General features: G+C 37.8%; 3 protein-coding genes across 3 annotated transcripts; 1 reads left to right on the top strand and 2 right to left on the bottom strand.

Moving 5' to 3' along the window:
* Window positions 1-159: 159 nt before the first annotated feature.
* On the bottom strand, window positions 160-4,472 carry mrpl9 (mitochondrial ribosomal protein L9). The gene is made up of 7 exons (XM_028037244.1): window positions 4,198-4,472; window positions 2,875-3,034; window positions 2,658-2,782; window positions 2,520-2,573; window positions 2,286-2,387; window positions 1,575-1,658; window positions 160-563 (listed from the first exon to the last, which is right to left on the bottom strand). Exons 1-7 carry the CDS (start codon window positions 4,276-4,278, stop codon window positions 303-305), a joined length of 867 nt encoding a protein of 288 aa, XP_027893045.1. The 5' UTR covers window positions 4,279-4,472; the 3' UTR covers window positions 160-302.
* Window positions 4,473-9,576: 5,104 nt separating this feature from the next.
* On the bottom strand, window positions 9,577-13,577 carry LOC114156675 (1-phosphatidylinositol phosphodiesterase). The gene is made up of 4 exons (XM_028037243.1): window positions 13,406-13,577; window positions 13,033-13,098; window positions 10,501-11,071; window positions 9,577-10,181 (listed from the first exon to the last, which is right to left on the bottom strand). Exons 2-4 carry the CDS (start codon window positions 13,068-13,070, stop codon window positions 9,825-9,827), a joined length of 966 nt encoding a protein of 321 aa, XP_027893044.1. The 5' UTR covers window positions 13,071-13,098; window positions 13,406-13,577; the 3' UTR covers window positions 9,577-9,824.
* A 5,715-nt stretch (window positions 13,578-19,292) lies between these two features.
* On the top strand, window positions 19,293-22,084 carry rpz2 (rapunzel 2). Its single transcript, XM_028036307.1, has 2 exons — window positions 19,293-19,444; window positions 21,060-22,084. The coding sequence occupies exon 2, from the start codon at window positions 21,091-21,093 to the stop codon at window positions 21,775-21,777; it is 687 nt and encodes a 228-aa protein (XP_027892108.1). The 5' UTR covers window positions 19,293-19,444; window positions 21,060-21,090; the 3' UTR covers window positions 21,778-22,084.
* The last annotated feature ends 465 nt before the right edge of the window (window positions 22,085-22,549 follow it).

Raw genomic sequence — 22,549 nt, 5'->3', positions numbered from 1 at the left:
ACGATTAACCAAAGTTAATCGTTAACTTTGGTTAACGATTAGAATTTTGTATAATTATTCCACACTGGAAAAGTACAGCTCAAATACATAATTAAAACCTCAGAATCAATTAAAAACTCAAAATGAAACATTCTCTTTTAAGGAAAATTCTCACCCTAGTAAATAGTAAGCTTTTATTTTCCATAATGAAGAACAAACTTACTGATTCCAAAGTGAGATAAAGATTTATTCCTACATGTTGTATTTTTGTTTAGCGAAATAAAAACCATCAGCTTGATATTTCTTAAATATTTGGTAGTCCTTTACTTTTGATCAGAGTTTCCAGTCGGCGGTGACGTTGATCCCTGCTGGGTTTGAACGGTTGTTGAGTCTTTACCGTCTTCCGCTTCCTGCGCTTCAGAAACGGACGTTAAAATGGCGTCGTCCTCCTCGGCGTCAGCCTGCGAGTCGCGTTCGGCCGCCAGCAGCTTCCGTTGCGCCCGCAGCTGCTTCTTGTGGACCGCGGACTGATCTTCGTACGGCAACAGGGAGATAGGAATGCGAACGGTGTCCATCCCATTAACCTAGAAGACATTCCGAGTAGAGACGCAATTTATAGATTAATAATGAGTTAATCTAAAGTTGACTGATCTCATTGATCGACTAACGATTTATGAATATGCGGCCATTTTCTTAAAAAAAAAAAAAAAGTCTTTCCATAGTATAAGAAGAATTACTTTATTCATCCCAGCAGGGAAATTATTTCGCAGTTACAGCAAGAATTTTTTATACACAGATTAACACACACACGACGGGAGCTGCGTCTGCAGGCAGCCAGCTCAGCCGGCGCCATTTTTGAAGGAGAACATGCGGCAAAGGTCGTCGGGACCGGGAGTCGAACCCGCGACGTCCGCGGGTCTAAGGCCTCCAAATGTGGGGCGTGCTAACCCCCTGCGCCACCACAGGGCTACATATTTCATAATATGCTACATTTTAATATTATTTTGTATCAACTGCATTAGATACCGACTGAATAAACAGAAATTTGTTTTTTCGCATTATTAAAGATACATATTACGAAATATAACAAACCAAGAACCACTTACGTAGCTGAAACGAATAAAGTATGTGAAAAACTGCAGCTCGGCTGAAGGAGCGCCATTAAGCAGAAACGTAAGGCGTTTATGTCGGGTATTTATATTTTAAAACGGAACCGCACAAAGTGGATTTTTCATCCCACACCGGACTGTTTGGATCGATTCACTTCCCAGTTCTGGTAAGGCCCCGCCGCCATCTTTGTTTCCGTTTCAACGGCTCCACTTAAAGATGACTAGCTGCGCCCTCTGCTGGCCGGGGGCCAAATTACAACACTAAAAGAAGGTTTAGGGCGGACTTTATTAGTTAATCGATTTAAACTAATTTTCATCTAATAACCTATTAATCGACAAGTAATCGTAAGTCAGTTAATTACCTGTATTCCTAATTCAAAGGCAAAGTAAGCACATTGTTGGTGTATTTTAAAGCAAAAAAAAAAAAAAAGGTAACTTAACAGAAGTTACTGTAAAAAGTACAGAAAACAAGAGAGAGAAACTCACTGTAATATCACACCAGTACTCTCCCAGTTCCTTTATTGGCTCAAACGGCAGACTCAACGCATGAGGCGGAACAACAATTCCCAGCTGAAGAGGTGTGACAGAAACAAGAACAAATCAGCTGCTTATATTCTCAATCAAGTTATTTTGTACACAGTTATTCAGTCCAACAACCCATGAAATAACTCTGACTAGGCTGGCACAAAATATCAAATCACAGTAGTCACAGCTGTATAATTGTGTGCAAAAATCATGCCTGCAAAAAGCTGTTTGAATGCCATATTTTAACAGGTTAATATATGTCAAGTGCCTTGCATTTACATTTTGCATTCCAATATTACATTTGACCACCTAGAAGAAGTGCCACTGCTTTTCATCCACACACCTTTCCACACTGATACTGCAATCGGTTGTTTCATATAAAAAAACAATTAAGACCTCATTGGGTCATCATTATCAAATCAACCTGGAAAGTTTTAAACCTTTTTCTTAGCTATTTCAGTCCTCAGACCTACATCCTGTAGAAAATCTGGAGAAATAGAGAAGGACTGACTGTTGTCTTCTTGGCAAAAGGTGGTTGAACAAAGAAGGGGGCATCATATTGATTATTAAAGATTAGGGGCTTCAGTTACAGCTTAATTTATTTTAAAATTTCTTTACCAGTGTTGCCAACCACAGTGAATAGTGGTGCATACAAAATAAAAGTAGACAAACCTTCTTTTCAAACTGTCTGCAGACAACTTCTTTAGTGAGCTGGAAGTCGTCAGACAGCGTTTTGATGATTTTTAGCTTGGATTGCTTAAGGAGCTCAACTGTCTGTAAATAAAAAAAGTTGGAAAACATTCAGTAAAAGCAGTTTGTTTTACATCCCAGTGTTTTCAGTCAGACATGGGAGCAATTCTGAGTAAATTCATTAAGTAGAAATCATTAGTGCCAAAATAAACTCACCAGTTGTCCTGTTCTGGTTTGTAATCTCTGTTCTGGTTGTCCCTCACGCAGAAGCTGTGTATAAATAAATGAAATGACAATGAATAACTATATTTTACCATTTAAAATGTAAAATAAACTGTTACGTTTAGTACGCACTCTCAGCTCCTCAGCAAACATCTGTTTATTCTCCGGTGATGGATAAACGGCGAGGCCTTGGGCCAGCAGCCTATTTCGCCCAATGGACTTCTTCACAAATACAGTATCGCCTCTCCCACCGAGTTCTGTTATTTTAAACCAAAGGAGGAGGTTTTAATATAATATTTGACTTTTTAAAAGTAATTAAGCATCGACGTTGGGGGAGGTAGACACTCACTTTCTACAGTTTGGGTGAGAATGAGCTCCATCTTCTCCTTGGGAGCATGTTTAGTATCCTCGACTAGCTTGTAGACTCTGTGTCTTCGGGGGTAAAGCCTCGGCGGACTGCCCTCTTTGGACAAAGGGACCTGCCACCATCGCTCCACTATAACCGTGTGCTGTGGACAGTATTTAAATTATTTCAGCTGTCTTCACACTAAGAAAATACATTAAAACATCACACACAGGCAGGAACATCCTGAATTTAAATCAGAAGGCAGCATGGAGAAATAATCAGTTGATCAAGTTTATCTGTACAGCACATTTCAGCAACAAGGCAGTTCAAAGTGCTTTACATTGTGAAAACATAAAAACATCATATAGTCGACAACATAAGAACTGAGATAAGAGAATCAAACGAGGTCCAGAGTTCGGACAGATTCTTCGTTTCAAAACTGAGAACTTTTCCAGAGTCAGATGCCAGGAGTGGAAGTTTGTTTTAATTTAACTAACTGGAGACTATTTGTTTATATCAGTATATTGAAGTAATGAGAACTTTGGTTTAGTAATAGTTTCAACATGTCCATATAACAAGCTTTATTTTTGTATTAATTGTATTATCTTGAGATAAAAAGAAAGTCCATCATTTCATATGATGGAAAGTTTAATCATGTTGAAATTACACTCAATTCTTACTGTATTAACAACTTCACAATCTCACTGTCGAGACTATAAGATTTTAATGTTTGGTTTGTTATGATCACAGTTTCATAATGTCAATTAATTGAGATAAGATTACAAGCTCGTTATGCTCTAACAATTACCTATTGTAATTATCTCAAAATAACTTGACCTCAATCTCATAATGCTGAAATATTTTTTTTTTTTTAGTCAGCCAGTTATCTATTCTTGAGATAACTAGCTGTCAAGACCACCTGATATAATAATTTATAATTTCATTCGTTTAAATAATAAACAAAAGACCTCCTGCTTGTCATTATCTTTCAAAACAGTTGTATTATGTAAAAAATAAGATTTAAACTGCATGACGATATCTAAATTTTCATAATCTCATCTTTAGTTGTCAACAATTTCATTATCTCATAATATCAAAATAACAATAACATGGTTGTTTTGTTGTGACCATGTATTTCTGGTGGGTTTTGCCATGTTGTTTAAGTCAATTTATCTGAAAATTCACAGTTAAATTTAAAACGCTAAAGCAGAATTAGAAAAAAAAGTCAAAGCCCGATAATAAAAAAATTAATAAAAATATCATAGACCTAATTGGTTTAGCGTTGATATATGTGTAGGAGGTTAGATTGCATGTTTTCAAACTGACCTGAGCAGGAGTCAGGGAGAAGCTCCTGACCGCGGGCTGTCTGAGCAGAACCTGAAGGGCGAACCGGCCGCAGCTAAACATGTTGGTCCAACACCGAACTGGGAACCAGGGCCGCCAGTAACCGCACCGATACCGAGCCTTCAGAGCTCCACCCGGCCCTCGGATCCAACACCGACCACACTAACTAACCAATAAGCTAATCTCTGTTAGCTTCAGCCATGAGTGCTCTCACTACTACAAACATGCGTCCGTTGAGCGGCGTAAAAGCAGGCGGCAGTGCGCCATCTATCAGACTGGAGGAGGTACTACAGGTACTTATTTACTTAACTTATTTTAAAATGTGTAGGAAAATCAATAAAACTTAGCATTTATATTAAATGAAAATCCAGTTTACACATTATATCCCCTAATAATGCTCTCATTAAACGTTATGACCAAACTCCTTAATTTATTGGACTTGGTTGTTGTTTTTTTGTCTGTTATAATCCATGACAAATGTAAATCAAAATCTATGCAGATAATTTATTACCATAATAATGAATGTTATTTAAAACTGAGAGTGAATTTTCTATTTCTCCAATAGTTTTAATATTACACTATTTGTTAAAAATGTTAATTTAAAAATAAACAACAACAAAAAAAAACTTTAAATAATTAACATCCCTATCCAGGTTATTGTTTCAAAATAAAAAAATGGATGGACAGATTTTCATTGTCATTCAAACCTGGAAAATACTTAATTAAGTTGTGATTTACTCCAAAACGTAGTTCCCAATACATAGAACCGGAAGTGATCTGTGCCATCTTGGTAGGCAGAGAAACGCTACATTAGCTAAGCTATTTTTTCTAGTTTGGCAGTAAGTACTACAGTAAATATCTCTGATATTTATCTTAATATTACACAGAGGTGGTAGAGAACTAACAATTTGTAATCGAGTAATAGTTGTAACTAACTTATGTTATTTATAAGTTAGATAGGAATGAGGTGAGAGCTAGTTCTAAGCTTGTGGATTGTTTATTGTTGTCATAGTAACTGCCTACCAAGCCATCTTGGTAGGCAGATTGAACCTAAAACTTCCAAAGTTCCCGGAAGTGTGATGTCACATGAAAACTATAAATAAATACTTCTTGTTTTGTCAAAATTCAACTCGGGCGTGCTGTGGTGGCGTAGGGGATAGCGCGACCCACGTTTGGAGGCCTTGAGTCCTCGACGTGGCCGTCGCGGGTTCGATTCCCGGACCCGCCGATATTTGCCACGTCAGCCTAGTTTCATATAAGGGACACTAGAGCCCCTTTAGGGGAAGAAAAAAAATTGTAAGGCAACTCAATCAAATTCAGTCTTATAATAATCACTCAGCATTCAACGTTCCCATTTATAGCCATGCTTATAGTCATATTTTTAATGTTTGGTGCACTTGCACACAATATTAGTGGTATATTTTTTACACCACCTGAAAAGATTATAAAATCAAAACTGTAAGTGCGTTAAAGAATCTTGTCAAGGACAGTATGATATACAAAGATTTCAAACACACACAACCAAAAAAATAACAATTACAACGATGATTGAGTACTGCAGAATAATTTTCCAGTCATATGGGTTGAAAATTGTAGTGGGGTTAAACTGGGCCACATTAGAAATAAGAAAACAATGACAAAGCATGTTGCAAAAAGTCACCAATTTGTAATCAGGTCAGCCTCAGCAGAATAACAGATTTTTTTTTAACATCTTGCATTTTAAATATCTGGTGTCTCATTATATTTTGACTTAAAAATGTTGAGTTTTTGTAGGTGTGAATCTGTAATGTGAAGGAGATTTGATATCTGATGAGTTGTACCACAGCCTGCAGCGAACAACAGATACTGAGTTGATGTTGAGGGTTTAAGCTATAAAACACAAATTAGCTTATTGCAAAAACATGTTTTTTAGAGATACAAGCAGGAATAAGGCATGTAGGGTGGAATTTCTGGCTACAGCAATGAAACATTTTTCTATCTAGTGTACAAGCTTTAATAATGTCAAAAAAAAGCAAGAAACTGTCAGCAAAAAGACAGAAATCTACACTACCAGCAGTGCAAGAATAACCTCCTCCATCACTTTAAGACCTGGACCCTGATTTAAGTCACACATCCCCGGCTGCTGGCTCGTGAAAACTGGTTGCTCCATAGAAGCTTTTGCGGTCTGGCAGCAAGTGGCGTCCTGCAAATACGGTGGTGCAGCAGGTGAGCAGAGATATGCAGCAGCCGCAAATGAACACCAGGGCCATGGCGACCCACAGCAGCGTCGTCACAACAAAGGCGAACTGGTAGGTTGTCTTGTGGCAGTATAGACCTTTATCAGAGTAATTTGGAGGGTAAACTGCATAAACCCACGAGGAACCTAGAGGAAGAATGCACAAGAAGATAACATGCATGAGATTTTAATCAGCTGAGCAGTTAGAACTAGAGAAATGCAGTTGCTTTCCAAATTTTACTGCTGTTCATGTTTTGGATTTCTGAAACTAAATTTTAAAAAGACGCATTTTTGCAAGAATAATCTCTGCAGGCAAACATGAATTCTGCAAAACCTGGACTTATTTAACCAATAAAATGCCTGAGTACCACTTCTGTTTTCCATTTTTGCAGCTTGAAATCCACACTGAATGTAGCTTTGTGCTACATGAATGGATAACATAAAGGAGATTTAAAGGAGCCAACCATTTCTCAGACAATGAAAATAAAAAGCACTAAGAAGCCTTTGGCTCTAGCAATGAGGTAGGAGACGGATATAGTCAACAGATTGTTTCTGGATGTTACAATTTAGGGGTGAGTCTGAAAAAAACCTCAGAGATTTATTGCATGATCTGTTGTCTTTAGCCTCATTGAACCTAGCTTATTGCTGATCTCTCCTTCCTTTTTAATTTTTTTTATTAATTGGACCAAAAACACTGACTTATGTCTTTGTTTCATTAATCTGGAAAAATCCCGAATCACCTTGCTATCAAGGACATGCTTGAACATAATTCAGCATCGTGATGACAGAAATATGAAGATTTGTGTCAACATACACGTGGAAATAAATGTTGTTGTTGGGTTGGGTGATTGTATGGATCCTGAATAAAAGTGAGACGAGATTGGAGCCTTGAGGAACTCCACATTTGCTTTTGTCAGTAAATCTGAAGAGACACTGACTTAAAATATTTTGGGAATTATAAAACTTTACAAATAAAACTCTAAGTATCTGAAATCCTATTAAGAAAGAAACTTGAATGAAATTATGTTGTTTTTTTTCTTTTAGTTCTAAACACTTTAATTGTTGTGAAGAAAGCATCTTTTTTTTCAAACAAAGCAGTCAATTTTATGAAATGTATTTGTCTCCCGTATTATTTTTTAAACAGAATGAATAAATTAAAAATATCTGCAGTTTTAATCTTAATTTTCCACTGTACTCCAAGTGAATTATTGCTAAATATTACAAAATAACACTAATACAAAGGCACTCAAGCATTTTTTTAGCACATAAAGTCAGAAGGTACCTTAATGCAAAGAGGTAAACATTCCCCTCACCTGCTATCAACCAGGCGAAGCTGAAGATGTGCAGGAAGGTCATGCAGGCCAAGCTCAGGACGTGAAGGGCTCCATCCTGGAAGCCGCTGGTGCAGTAGGTGAAAACCAGAGACAGGAGGCTGCTCGCTCCCAGTACCACCAGGTAAATGGGAATGTTGGGCTGCACGGGACAGCGATGCATGTGTGTGGCACCTGCACAGCAGCTGCAAACGTTACACCTTTATCTGCTCAGAACTGGAAGTGTAAGTAGAAAAGTTAACCCACCCAGTCCAATGGCTGCGATCATCACCATCCACCAAATCATGTTCATCACAACTACAACAGCAAAGAAGCAGAGAGATTAGAAACTTTTATTCAAGTTATATTCTGAAGTAGCAGACGAATGGCTTACCGGTCGCTGCAACCAGTCTGGCACCTTGAGGTCTGTAGTCCATTGTTAGACGTTGGATTTGACTCAACCGAGGGAGTTTTACCGTGAAAAGAAAACCTTTAAATCTTCTTTCTTCTTCTAGGTAAAGACTTCTACATGGGTTGGTCTTAACACATTGATAAGTGACACCGTTTGCTGTTTAAACAGGATGTGAAGTCGCTTGGTTGAAACATTTCAACCACTATTTCGCAACAGCCCCTGCTTCAAGGAGGAAATAATGATAAAATCAGAAACTTTCATCTGATGCAAACAAATTAGCATCCAAAAATATGGCTCAATCACTCCAACGGAGGCCTCTCGTTTTCTTGCAAATCTGACTTTTTAGAAAGCGGAGAGGCTCTCCTGTATTTCAACAAGTCTACAACCTATTTAATTCAAAATTAGCTGCAAACCCACAAGGTGCAATTTCCTGTGGTCTGTAATCTTTCTGAAGAGTAACTGGATGCTAGAACAAGACAAACGGCTGATGCACAAACTTTGTGTTTAGAAAATTATGAAGAACTAAAAGGTGCTTTACGTTAAAGGGGAAAATAAACTTTGCTTTTTTTCTTGACACTTTTCCAAAGGAGATTAAACACATGTAGAGTCTTCTTATTAATTTGGTGCCCTCTAGTGGTGGTTGGTTGCACTGGAATTTATTTACAGGTTTAATAGGGGTAGAAGTGCACTCTAAACTTGTCAAGATTTTTATTTGTTCAAATATTTCAAAAACCAGAGCTGCACTTCTGCACAGCTGGTGGCGCTGTTGCCTTGCAGCAAGAAAGTCCTGGGTTTGAATCCCGGCCTGAGGTTTTGCTGCATGGAGTTTGCATGTTCTCCCTGTGCATGCGTGGGTTCTCTCTGGGTACTCCGGCTTCCTCCCACAGTACCAAAACATGACTGTTTGGTTAACTGAACGTGTGTGTGTGTCTGTGTTGTTCTGTTTGGACTGGACACCTGTCCAGGTGTCGACGATGGAGGTATAGATTTTAAAACCCTGACTCACTGTTTAACATTACACTTGTTTGTGTTGGAGTATGTCATAAAAATTCTTAATAAAATACCTTAAGGTTTGTGATTCTGATGTGATACAATGCACAAAAAATATGTTTGCAAGAAACAGAATTACTAGACATTGACTTTTTGCACAATTTAAACTCCTTCAATGTATTCTGTTTAAATATTTTGTGTTGTTCTTTTCCTATATATTACTGACTAGTTCTTCGGGTTTTGTTCTTTTTTTAATTATAGTTATTCAATGTTTCTATTTTATTTTGCCCAACTTTTACTGTTACTCACTGACATACAAATAAAGCAATATTCTATTATATTCTACTCAGGAAATCGTCAAGGTATTTTTCTAAGCAGCACAGGAACTCGATAAGACTGGAAAAATGGATCATAACAAGACATGAAAGCACAAATAGCTTAAACAATTTCATTTATTTGTGTGAAGCTTGTGTTCAAATTCAAAATAAAATTTACTGGGATTTTTCCCCCAAAAGTTAAAGAAAATATTTCTTTTTTTTAACCTGTCATTTTCTTAATGATGATGAGGTAACGACTAGTGAGTAGAAAACAGGTTTGGTTTAAAAGTTTATATATTTCTCTGGGCTGCTGTTAGAAATCTACTGAATTTTTACAAACTTCTGAGTTACAACAACAGTATGGGTCAGTTATTAGCTGCAAAATGCTTGGCCATATATCGGAAATAAAAAATTGCACGTTTCACATCTGTTTTGTTGGTTTTCACGACCTCTCTCAGTTGGAAATTAATGATGGTTTGGATGATAGGAGCAGCTGGGAAGTCCATGCATATGATTCCAAGGCGCTGGTTCTGGTCGGTCTTGGCCTGCAGGTACTCGTACAGCTGTGGGTTGATTCCCTTTGCGACAGCTCTGGGGTGGGCGAACACACCAGCTCCACTGGAGTAGGTTAGAAATATCTGAGCCATATTTCCTGACGGTGCGGCCTCCAGGTGTTTGTAGACACTCTGCCACTTCTCCTCCAAATTCAGCAGAGAGGGAACCTGCAGGCGGAAGCCAACGTACATCACTGGAAATACTTAAAACTACAATGAGAGCAAATTTATTAGGCTACCATGAACCTAAATTTAAATTTTTGATAAAAAAAAAACAAAACATAGACGCTTTCTCCTCTCCTTTTTTAGTTTCACAGCAATGCTTGTCTGATTCTTGTTGGATTTAGAACTTTAATCTCATTGGCCAATAAGAAACTAATCAATAATTATTGAAGTGACAAAATCTGGTTTAAAACCAACAGTATATCAATGGACATGGAGATAAACGTCTAGACAAAAACAGAAACAAAACATTAACTCATCATACCTTCCAGGCATCAGCTATATCCAGGGAACCGTAGCGCATTCCCAGATCTGGGCCGGTAAAATCCTGCAGGATGATGAGCTTCCCTCGGGCCTCGGCCATGGTCGGCACCAGGCGGCTGTGCCACAGCAGTTCCCAATGGCCGTAGCGATGGATGAAGTCGACCACAGCGCCGTAGATGTTATTTGTCTCACTGAATTCCTCTTTCACACGCATCAGCACCGTCTCACTTGGGTATTCGTGCAGGAAGTCAAACACGCCCTCTAATACTTGTCCAAAGTGAGCCCACTGGTAGGAGACTCCGTGGTGGATGGTGAGATTCCCGTTGACGTGACGCACGCGGACATCTAGAAAACGGATGCCGGCTCGGAGCTGGGAGGCCAGGCTCCAGGTCTGACACTCTGCGTAGACGCCGCCATACAGAGACATGGTGTTGTGCGTTCCTGGCATCGTGACAACAGACAGCGGCTGATCATCAGGGATGCTGGCCATCCAGGAAGGGTTCAAGAACTCAGGGTTTGGAGTGTCGTCATAGTCGGGTCTCTGGATTGCTCCAAAACTAAACCCGACGACTCTAAAAACAAAATGAAACCGGTTCATTATACTGTCCAGGCACGTAGCAGCTAAGTGGCATTATGATGTCACCAGGTGACGGACGCTTGGAAAAGATAAAATGTCTGGATGTGGAAAAACTTTCTCTAGCTGAACAGAAACAAAACTGAAATTATTATCTTTGGACCTCAAAAGGAGCGATCCAGAGTCGACACACAGCTTCAATTATTATAGCTAGAAACTAGAGATCAGGTCTGTGTGGTGACAATCTCAGACCTGAACATTCAGAAACACTTGAAGATAGTTACAAAATCAGCCTTCTATCACCTGAAGAACATTTCCAGGATTAAAGGACTGGTTCTCTTGGGTCTCAGTGCAGCATTTTAAAACCGTTGACCATGACATATTACTAAAACAGCTGAACAGTTGAGTCGGACTTTCTGGTCCAGTACTCAACTGGTTTGAATTTTACATAAAGAACAGAGATTTCTTTGTTTCAATAGGTAACTTCTCATGGAAGCGGACAGAATATGTGGGGTACCCCAAGGTTCAATCCTAGAACCCCTCTTATTTAATATCTTTATATTTCCCACTAGCTCAAGTTATAACTGGAAATAAGATTAGCTACCATAACTACGCTGATGATACACAGCTCTACATTAGTTCAGAGTCACCTGGGTGACCAGAGTCCAGGTGACTCTGAACCCATCCGAGCATTGAACAGATTCTTAGAACAGATAAATGTGTTGATGTGACAAAATGTTCTCCAGCTGAACGGAAACAAAATTGAAGTTATTATTTTTGGACCTAAAGAGGAACGATCTAGAGCCGTGGTGCCCAAAGTTGGTCCTCGAGGGCCGGTATCCTGCATGTTTTAGTTCTCTCCCTGGTGGTACCAACAACCTTTTCAGCATGTCAGTGCTCTTCTTAAGCCTCTAATGAGCCATCATTGGATCCAGGTGCGTTAAACCAAAGAGAGAACTAAAACATGCAGGATGACGGCCCTCGACGACCGACTCTGGTCTAGAGTCAATGCACAGTTTCATTTATTACAACTAAAAACCAGCGATCAGACCTGAAACCTGGGAGTAGTGATGGACTCTGACCTGAACCTTCAGAGCCGCATACAGAGGGTTACAAAGTCGGCCTTCTATCACCTGAAGAACATTTCCAGGATTAGAGGATTTATGTCTCAGCGAGATCTAGAGAAACTCATCCATGCATTTATCTTTAGTACCAAATCATCAGTCTTCCAGCTGCAGCTGGTCCAGAATGCTGCTGCTCGTGTTCTGACTAAAACCAGGAAGATAGAGGACACCACACCAATTTTAAAGTCCCTAGGATCCCTGTAGCTCAGAGAATAAAGTATTAAATACTGTTGTTAGTTTATAAATCACTAAACGGCTTAGCAACACAATACATTAAAGATCTGATGTTGTATCAACCTTCCAGACCTCTCAGGTCTTCTGGCTCTGATTCTGGTTCTGCTCTGCACCCAGAACTTCTTAGGCCTGGAGAAATAGCATTCAGTAGCATTTGGTGTTTATGCATCATCATTACTGGCATTATGGCTGCGACTAACAATTATTTTAGTAATCGATCGTTATATTAGAAGAAAAAGGAGAAAGATTGCAAGATACCAGAGGGTGGCATGAAAAGTAGCAACATCTCAAACTATCAGATTGGAAATGAAACCTTTGGCACACTGGTCAATAATGAACAAATGAAATGAATCAATGGACAAAAGATTCAGTCAGGTTAGTTACAAAGTGGCTCCAAGACAACAAGGCAGTGTTTTGGAGAAGCCATTACAAAGTCCACAGTCTGACAGAATCACTTTTTATACAATGTGTGTAAATACATGCCGTTATCAAAAAATGTATTTCATAACAACAATAATTATAAATATGCACCATAGATGGATTATGATTGTTTAACTTTGTGTTCCCTGTGTCAGTGTGTGGCCTGTTTGAGTGTCCTTACCCCAGCAGGAGCACCAGCTCCGGTAACAGCTTGAACATTTTCACCGATGTCGTTCCTTTTCCAGTCCTAAAAAACAACGTAATGTAAACGATACAGCGAGAGAGAAAAAGAATCATAAAGCTAGCATTCAATTTGTTATCATTCTCAGTAAAGGTGAGTAATAAAAAGGACAAGATATCTAATTAAAAAACTGTGGCTTGCCTTCATTTAGTGTCCATTCGATAATCACACAGTTTGATTGTGGTTCAAAGCCAGCCCAGCCTTTTGCTCACCAATACTGACCACTTCAATGGCCGACTTAAACCCTCCTAATCCCAAAAAACTGAACGCACTGCTGAGTCAAACATGCTGCTCAGTTCAATAAAGTTCATACCTGAAACTGCAGGTTCAGTCCAGTCGGTCCGGTCCGGCCAGGGTTCCAGCGGACGATGCACAGAAAGAGCAGGACAGAAAGAAGCGGGGACAAAATGACAGCCAGTGTCAACCTGGGTTTTATAGTGAGAAAAACTGCAGAAGAGCAGCTGAGCTGCAGGTGGGAGGGGAAAACATGAGGGTGGGGGCTGAGAGGCTCACAAAATACCGGTTTCTAAATCTATAATAGTTTTAAAATTACTTATTTATATAAAATATTTTTAAAATCGACCAGTTTTTACAATTTGCACATCAAAACTTTATATGAAACTATAAAAACATGTTTATTTAACCTGTCCAGGTGTAGTGTGCTGATTAAACAAGTACAGAAATAGCTGGATATTTGCTCCAAGTAGAAACTATTTATACACGTCTACCGCAGCTGACTGTTTTCTCACAGTTTTTTTTTTATTTTTATCATTATAATGCATAAAAGGAGGAATTTGATAAGGTTTGGAATTACAGTGCCTCACAAAAGTAAACCAACCTGTTGAACTTTGTCACGAATTTCAATGTATTTTGCTGGCAACAAAGCAGCAATGATGCATGACTGTCACAATTTTTACAAATAAAATATGAAACGTTGGATAGGCTGGAATAAATCATTTTAGATGTTCTAACACGTTTTCTTCAAGGCTTGAGCTTCATCTCACTGAACTCTGACCAGCTTGACTGTCCTGAGTGAAGAAAAGCAGCGCCACAGCATGATGCTGCCACCACCAGGTTTATGTCAGTAATGCTGTGTTCAGGTTGTATTCCTTTCATTTTATTTATTTCAAACAGACAAAAAGTTAAAACAGAAAAAATAATAATAATAATCATGCCCACTGACATGAAATTTTCCATAATTTGTTCAAAAAGGAAGAAATCTTATGATTTCCTGTTCATCTTATACTCAAGAACCAAATAAACTCCTAAATTATTCCCACATGAAATTACACTTAAACTTCATATTCTCATGGTTAAATGTACAATTATTTATAAATTTTTAGTATCAACAATATTAAAAATGTCTCAACCATCCTATACAACATATTGATGTGCACTGCTAATGTAAATCTAGTTTACAAAAGTCATTTTGTAAAATAAACAAGACAAAAATATGACAAATTGATTATTTTCAAACAGACTAAAAGTTCACAGAATGCAGAACAATGAATCTTTTTTTACTTTCCCAAAATGTAGATGCAAACACAATCTCAGAAAACTAAAAAACAAGTTGATTTCCTTCTGAGTGAAACTTTGAATAAAAAAGAAAATTCAAAGACAGCAAATGAAATTCCCTCAATAAGAAGGAAAATGCATCTATGAATAATTCTTTACTGCTAATTAATTACTGCACTAATAAAAGCAACATTTAAAAAGTTATTTTTATTTCCACACAATATTTAAAATAAAATCCTTTAAAATAAAATCCTTCCAAACACTGAACTGTCATGTGTTGTAGAAGAAAGACTGACAACAGAAAGGAGTGTGTGTTTGGTGTGTGTGATATCTAGAAAAGCCAGCAGATGTTTCCGGTTTTTATCTCAGATCATCACAGTAATTTAAATATTACACAACAACCTTGTCCAGTTATGTAATGCCATGTTTAGTCAGTTGCTAAAAAAAAGTTGCAGATCCAAACTGTGCAGAAATTCCTATTGTTAAAAAAGAAAACTACAGAATGCAGAACTAAAAAAATATTTTGATTTTGAATAAACATTACAGTAATCTTACACAAATTGCTCATGTGTCAACTTTTTAAAATGTCTGCTTCAAAGATCAAAATTTAAATAAATGAAATGAATTGATTTAACACATTCTTTCTCAAATTAAAAGTTAAATTTCCCAAAACATAAATGCAAAGACATTCTCAAAACCGTGTTGATTTCCTTCTGAATGACACATTGATAAGAAAAAAATTCAAAGACTGTAAATAAAGTCAATATGACTTTAGTAACAAATAGACGGAATAAATTTATGTAAAAATGTAATGGATAATTAGAGTATGTACAGTAAATATTTCTACTATTTCTGTTGTCAAACTAACACTATTCTTGTCAACCAAACTGGTTATGAAGGTGCGGCTGGAATGCTTTATTTACATTTGGAGGAAGTTCTCTAATCCAGTCGGTGCAGGAAAAGTATAAAACCTTTCTTTGAGACCACACGTTTGCACACATTTTATAGAAATGTAAACATTTTCCTTGCTATCTGAGATTGAATCTGACTAAATGTTTTCCTGTATTACGTAAAATAGGATTACCAAAATAATATGTTTGTAAAATGTCAGAATAATTCTTTTAGTAATTGCTAGAACTGTCTTTGAAACTCTGTGATTTCAGCCACATTTTGGACTTGAGCTTCTCAAAGTAGTAGTTGGTCTAAAGATACTAACAAAACCTTTTCAACTGTGTTACGAATTTGTTTTCATTTGAGATAAAAACTTTGCGAAGGCCACTCCATCGTTAAGCCAGTTTGTAATTAATTTGGTTGTATTTTTAGCTTATATGTGTGTTTTTTAATAAAGCTTCAGTATTTGCACATGATGATCTGTTTGGTTAAATTCACCAGTCCCTGCTGCAGCAAAACAACCCCGCAACATGATGCTGCCACCACCGTACTTCACAATTAGAAAAAGGTTCTCTGGAATATGTTTTTAAGGGAGTGAGTGTATATGGAAATTGTAATTTGACTTTTTGTTTCGGATGGTGTAATGGCCTCTTCCTCACTGAGCGGTGTTTCAACCAGACACTGTCTTACCAGCAAGTCACTTTTGCTTTAGTGTGCATATTATGTATCGTACATAAACCACAGTACAACACAGGCTTTCTTCCAGAAAACTAACCTGTTCTTCTTTACTTGCTGGTAGACAAACTACCAGTTGTTTTATTAGGAAAAGACGGGCTTTCTTCCAGAAAAACCTGTTTTACTTACTGGAAAGCAAAACTATCAGTTGTTTCATTATCTGTTTGTTTGTTTGGTTTTTTATATTCATATTTAAAGTTAGTTTCCTTTAAATACAAGCAGAAACCCTCATTTTAAAAAAATGACATTCACAACTTTTATTAGAAGGCAGTGCAGTCAGCAGTGCTTATGAAAAATAATTATGAAGAGGCACAAACAAAAACAGATGAAGACGATTTTATTTAAATATAAACTTGTCTTACAATCCGAGAAAAATGTGTTGGAGTTATCAGTTTTAGGCTTTATTTTTGAGACATTTGAACTTGTAGCCAGGGAACTGTACTTTAATAAACATAAGTTTAATTTAACATACCAAACTAGGAATTTTTCCGGTCATCAAGTCAAAGTAGGAATCCTTAGCAGATTATATTGCTATCTGTTCTTCTGTAGCCCTCAGGATTGGGATACACATCATTTTAAATCAACGTACTGCAATAAAAACCTATATTATGACATTAATTCATTCGTGTATTTGTTATAAATAAATAGAAATAAAAAAAAGATATAATAAAATAAAAGGTCAAGATTTATTTTAAGCAACAGATTAACTTTTGTGTGGTCGTACTTGTTTTTATTTTGTGTATTTTAACTTATTTATGTTTTTTTGTTTATCCTTTTGCTTACTTTGTGTTGATGTCGTTAGAAATAAAATAAAATCACAGACTTATTCTATAAAAGTCCATTCATAGAAATGTAGTGTTTAGTCTATTCTCATTCTAGAGCTCTGTCACATTTAAAAAAACTGACGTCAATCCCGTAATTAGAAATGAAAAGAAAGCATGCACAAATGTATGAGGAGAATTTTAATGAGCTCTTAGATTTAAAAAAAAGTCTTTGTTTACATGTTACTAAGTATGTTTTGCTTTCATTTCTCTTTACTACGAATTTCCTTCGTGCTTCGCCGGCGGAGCAAGTTCTAAAAATAGCCATTGTCATTAGGCAGCAATGCCAAATAAATTATTTAATTTAATGTTTTTACATTGAATTAATAGCATTTGTTTATATTTAGATTTTTTAAAAGTAAATTATAAAAATTTTTTTTTAAATAAATTCCTTTTCTATGGTTAAAGTTCAGAACTATGCAGGATTTTATCGGAGGGCAGCAGCGCCTGCAGCCTCCGCCTACCTTAAGATTTTTCTTGAAAAAAAGAAAATAATAATTTCTGAATTTTTTATTATCGAACCCTCTTTACAATTAACAAAACTGTGGAGAAAAAAAAAAGATCTTATGTGTCAAAACATCTTGTACGTAGCGCACGTCTGAGTCTGTGGAGGTCAAAGGGCACGCCAAGGCTTAGATCTAATTGGTCAGTTTGCTTTTGTTTATTTGGCGGCTTGGCGCTTTTTCTGTAAGCTAAAAATGAATGACAGGAGTTCGAACCTCCCGTAGTTCTAAGAGCGGTGGTTTGGATCCCGGCGGAGCTTTTTACAGTGTGCGGTTCTGGCGGGTCGCCTGTTTCTGAGCTTCTTTGATGTTTCCCGAACTGGAGAGCTGATGGGTCACCTGGCTGACATGTGCTGCTCTTCCTGAGCGTCGCGCTAAGACTGCAGGTTAAACAATTTAATCTAGTCTTAACGTTCCCCACAAGAGCAGAAATTAAGCAAACATTGTTGCTTCACCTTCTCCTCCTTTGGACGTCTGACTCCACCTGAACCTGGGAATCAACATCCTCATTTTTCCTGGATCACATGGTCAGGCTTCGCTTCCATGTCTTTATTATTTAGCATCGTTTGTGTGAAAAAAAAAAGGGCGCTGCTTTAGTGGTTTAAGTTTGTGCGGCTTTTGTGCGACGCGCACATGATGCTTGTTGAAGAGGTGGTTGTGCTCTTGCAGGTCAGGTGCAGTGATAGTTTTGTACCTTCCGATCTGTCGGACATTTTTTTCCCCCCGACATCTGCTGGTGTCAGCCAACTGGTGACCCGTCAGCTTTTAAGTTTGCGAAACCACAAAAACAGCTAATGAACCGGCGACCCGCCAGAACCGCACACTGTAAAAAAAAAAAAAGCTCAGGCGGGATCTTAGAACTACGGGAGGTTCAAACTCCACTCATCATTTTTAGCTCACAGGAAAAGCAAACTGACCAATAAGATTTAGGCTTTGGCGTGCCCTTTGACCCCACAGACTCACACTGATGTGCGCTACATTTTCTTCGTTCTACAATTTTGTTAATAGTAAAGAGGGTTGGATAATAAAAAAATAATTTTCTTGTCTTTTTTTTATTTTAAGGAAAATCTCAGTGCGTGCAGCTGCAACAATCCAGACTCTCAGTGACTTGTGGGCAATTTAGAGTCACACAGAAAAGCTCCAAAAGGGAATCAAGCTTAAAACTCTGAACTAAGAACTAATGATCACATAATATCAATCAACCATAGCTGCCATGGTAAATTATTACTGATAACTATTGTCAGTAGTTCCTAACATTAATATGATCAGGCAGCACGTAATCATATTTACATACCCACCCCCACACAGCCATATTGTTCTGCACTTTGCACTGTCACATTATCTGTACTTTGCCATAATTGGACCTGCTGCTACTTCTTTGGATGGTTGAGTGCCTTTAGTTAATTTATTTGTATATATTGTTATTATTATTATTGTGTGTTTGCTTATTTTTACTGTATATATTTGACCTTTTGCACGGGAGCTGCAATGGAAATTTGGTTGAATTCTGTTCAATGACAATAAATGCTATCTATAAATGTATTATTGTTATAAAGGCCGAGCCAAGAACATTTATGTCTGAATCAAACAAGTAGCCCTTCGTGTTGCTCTGTACACGTGAAGTAGCTCCCAGGCTCATAAAGGTTGGTGACCCCTGCTCTAACTAATAACCTTAAGGTCAAAAAGCCTGTGGTTAGAACTCCAGTGACGCAGATGAAGGAGGTCCTCCTTAACCAATCAGAACAGGACAGCCTCCAGCCACTTCCTGTTGCTTATGCCCTTATTAGGAAATTAGGGGTTGGCTTTAGCTAACTGGTGTGGAAAATGGTGGAAAGGAGAGTCAGACAGCAGCTGTAGTCGGACGGGATACAAACAGTTTTATCTCTGGTGAGTAAACACGGCGGGCCTTTCTGGCTTTTTATCTCTGATATGAAGGATTTTTAGGATCTTTGTATGACAGCTGGATCCAGCTGGGAACTGATAGGATCATGACAGACAGGTTCAGTCGTTAAGCAGCAGGAAATCAGGAAATGGGAGCTTTGAGAACAAACGCATCTAGAGTTTCACATTAAAAATGGGAAATAAAACGGCTACCCGAGGCTGTTTTAAGATGCTAAACAACTTTCGTAGAAGGTCATTAACCTGCCAGCATTTTTTCTCGTTTCCAGTTCGGCTTGTGTTAGTAGAGATGGAGACACACCTACTGTTGTTTCTGAGTTATTTTTCCAGCAGAACGAGACTGAGCGGGATGATTAATGTCACAACTATGACAGAGATCCAATACAACAGGACTTGTGCTGAGGCCCCAATAATTTAGTTTAGTCTGTATAAAATAATACTAGAGACCTTAAAAAAGACTGCCTCTTTCTGGTGAACTATTAGCATGTATGTTAGCAACATTTTCATATGGTTTTATCTGGAAGAAGATATATATATATAAACATGTTTTAAATATTAACATGGGTTTCTCAATATCTTTGACAATTGTTATTCCTTTTTAGTGGTTGGAATAAATGTCAGATGGGTAAAAACCTGTCATCCAACCTAGAGGCAATTATATTATATTACATTTTAAAACACAGTGATGGAAAATATTCTGTTTTGATGTTAGTTTTTAGGGTAAATATTACAATAAAATTCTTAAATGGAGATGAAAACAGTTTCCAAATGTCTGATGGACTATTTTGTTGGGCAGGCAAATCATTTGATTTTTAAAAAAATATATATATTTTACTTCTAAACATTACACCTTTGAGTTGTTTTTTAAAAATCCTTAAAAAAAATGTGCTCCTCCTCAGGTAAAGTAAAAATTATGTTCTACAATCAAAACTTCAATAAACTACGGAAATGGGGGGAAAAAATAGCAGGTCACGCATCAAGATTCTTGTCTTCAATGAAAACTTTTCATCTAATCCATCCATCCATCCATTTTCTGTACACCCTTGTCCCTAGTGGGGCCAAGAGGTTCATTTAATCCATAAAGTGCATTTCATATTTTCTAGTTTACAGCTGGGTTTTCTTTTACTGAAAGCAAGCAGGCTAATGCATGACCTAGAGGTACGTGAGGCATTAAAAGAGCTCATATGTGAGACTAAAACAAGAGCCCTGCAGCACTTCTACACTCCTCGTCTTTCAATCAGATATTCAGTATATATTTATTTAATATCATCAATGGGAATTCTTAGAACTGAAACCCATAAAGGAAATAAAAACATGCTTTTGAGTTGAAACTGTGTGGCGGGAACATATTTATCAGTGTACGGATACATTTTGTAAATTTCTTTCTGCTGTTTTGAAAGACAATCTAGATATTGAAGTTTGAAATATTAACTTTTATCTGCTTGTACAGTAATCATGTCCCTATATGATTACTGCTCCACTTGTCATGAAACAACGTCTTAACTCAGAGTTTGGTACAGGGTCGCACAACATCTTTTTTGGCATTTGGAAAACAATTTTTGTAATAGTGATTTTTATTATATTCCATTTACTCATCTTCCAGAGTCAATCAGTGTGGAGGTAGACTTGCAGTCATGGCTGATGCTCAACAAATCAAGAAGACCGCAGCCAAAGTCCTGTGCTGTGTGGAGAAGGTGTCTTCCTTCGCCTCCTCCATCGACCCCATCTTTGGCGTCGTCTCTTCTCTGGTTGGTGTGGCAAGAAAGGGCTTGGCGGATGATGAGACCCACGCCTTGGACAAAGACTTTCAGGCAATCCACGCCAAACTGGAGAGCATCTCCGAGAAAAACAATCAATGCCTGAGACAGATCCGCGTCAACGAGGTAAACGAAACATACGGGAAGTATGAGGAGTACATAAAGCACCAGTACAATGCCTTCAACAACATGGTGGCCCAGGTGAAGAAAGACCCAGACAATGCCCAGGTGCACATGGAGACCTTTGAAAAGATTTACGCGAGAGACAAGTCAGATCTGGGCCTGGATGTGTTCTATCGCGGCGTGATGGGCGTAAAAACGGTGTTTGGAAGAGCTCTGCTGGATGTGTACTTCGATAACTGCAAGGGAGACCGCGAAATCATGGAGCGCCACTGCTCTCATATCGCGCATCTCTTCCACATGGGCCTCATCGCACTGATGGGGTTCACTGCTGTCACTGAGGATGATGAAGACGAAGTGCGCGAAAAGTGGGCCAAGAGGGTGTCTGAGATCCAGATGAAGATGGAAGACGTCCTCAAACAGTGTGAAAACAACTCGACCTGAACCAAGAAACAAAGAATGTTCTCTGGGTTTGCTGCCAGAGAACATCCTGGCAGCAAACACAGCCTGTAATCTAAGCAGGAAAAATAATTAGTTACCTAAAATTTAAAAAAATGTACACTTATAGAAAAACCAAAGCCATGTTACATGTGCGCATGGGTGCTGCAGCTGCTTCAGTATGGTTAGCATAGACTCAATTTGTTATGACCAATATAACTGTATGCTGCTTTGTGTCACATCTCAATAAATGCTGAAGTTTTATACAATCTGTTCAACTAAATGAATAAATTATTGTCGAAGTTGTTCCATATTTGTTTCCAGGTTACTTTCTCCAGCTTACGATCTGTACGTCAAATACAGGAGACAGAAAATAAACGCAAGCCTGCTTGAGCTGGCTAAAACACTTAATCTGAAAAGGATCTGTGGCGTTAACTCCCTAAAACCACTCTTCCTTTTTAACAAAGCGCTGATAGAACTCAAATGTATTCATCCGTATCTTATATAAAAACATAATTTCCTCAAAAGTGACTCATAATCCATCTATTGAACATGGTTGAGTAAAAACTGGTTTTGGGAGGAACCAAAAGTCATGATTCATCTTCTTGGTGTCAATTTATTTTTCTGTTATTGTTAAACGTGATAATGAAAAAAGGGTGGCATGATGTTCAGCAGTAATAAAAATTGGTGTCATCATGAGTTATTGTTAGGCTGAGCTTTTTTTAGAGTCAAACGTTTTATGTTGGCGTGTAAGGGAAACTTAAACCACTCTTAGGTA

The sequence above is a fragment of the Xiphophorus couchianus genome, chromosome 13 (assembly GCF_001444195.1).
Source record: "Xiphophorus couchianus chromosome 13, X_couchianus-1.0, whole genome shotgun sequence".
NCBI lineage: Eukaryota > Metazoa > Chordata > Actinopteri > Cyprinodontiformes > Poeciliidae > Xiphophorus > Xiphophorus couchianus.
The sequence above is the reverse complement of the archived record's forward strand: the minus strand, read 5'-3'. Positions and strand labels throughout refer to the sequence as shown.

Coding starts and splice junctions, on each gene's coding strand:
- mrpl9 (XM_028037244.1), bottom strand. CDS start 4,278: ATGTTTAGCTGCGGCCGGTTCGCCCTTCAGGTTCTGCTCAGACAGCCC. Junction 3,035..4,197: donor TCTCCCTGACTCCTGCTCAG/GTCAGTTTGAAA, acceptor TACTGTCCACAG/CACACGGTTATAGTGGAGCG. Junction 2,574..2,657: donor TGTTTGCTGAGGAGCTGAGA/GTGCGTACTAAA, acceptor ATTTATACACAG/CTTCTGCGTGAGGGACAACC.
- LOC114156675 (XM_028037243.1), bottom strand. CDS start 13,070: ATGTTCAAGCTGTTACCGGAGCTGGTGCTCCTGCTGGG. Junction 11,072..13,032: donor GAGCTGGTGCTCCTGCTGGG/GTAAGGACACTC, acceptor TTTTGTTTTTAG/AGTCGTCGGGTTTAGTTTTG. Junction 10,182..10,500: donor ATATAGCTGATGCCTGGAAG/GTATGATGAGTT, acceptor TTCCGCCTGCAG/GTTCCCTCTCTGCTGAATTT.
- rpz2 (XM_028036307.1), top strand. CDS start 21,091: ATGGCTGATGCTCAACAAATCAAGAAGACCGCAGCCAAAGTCCTGTGC.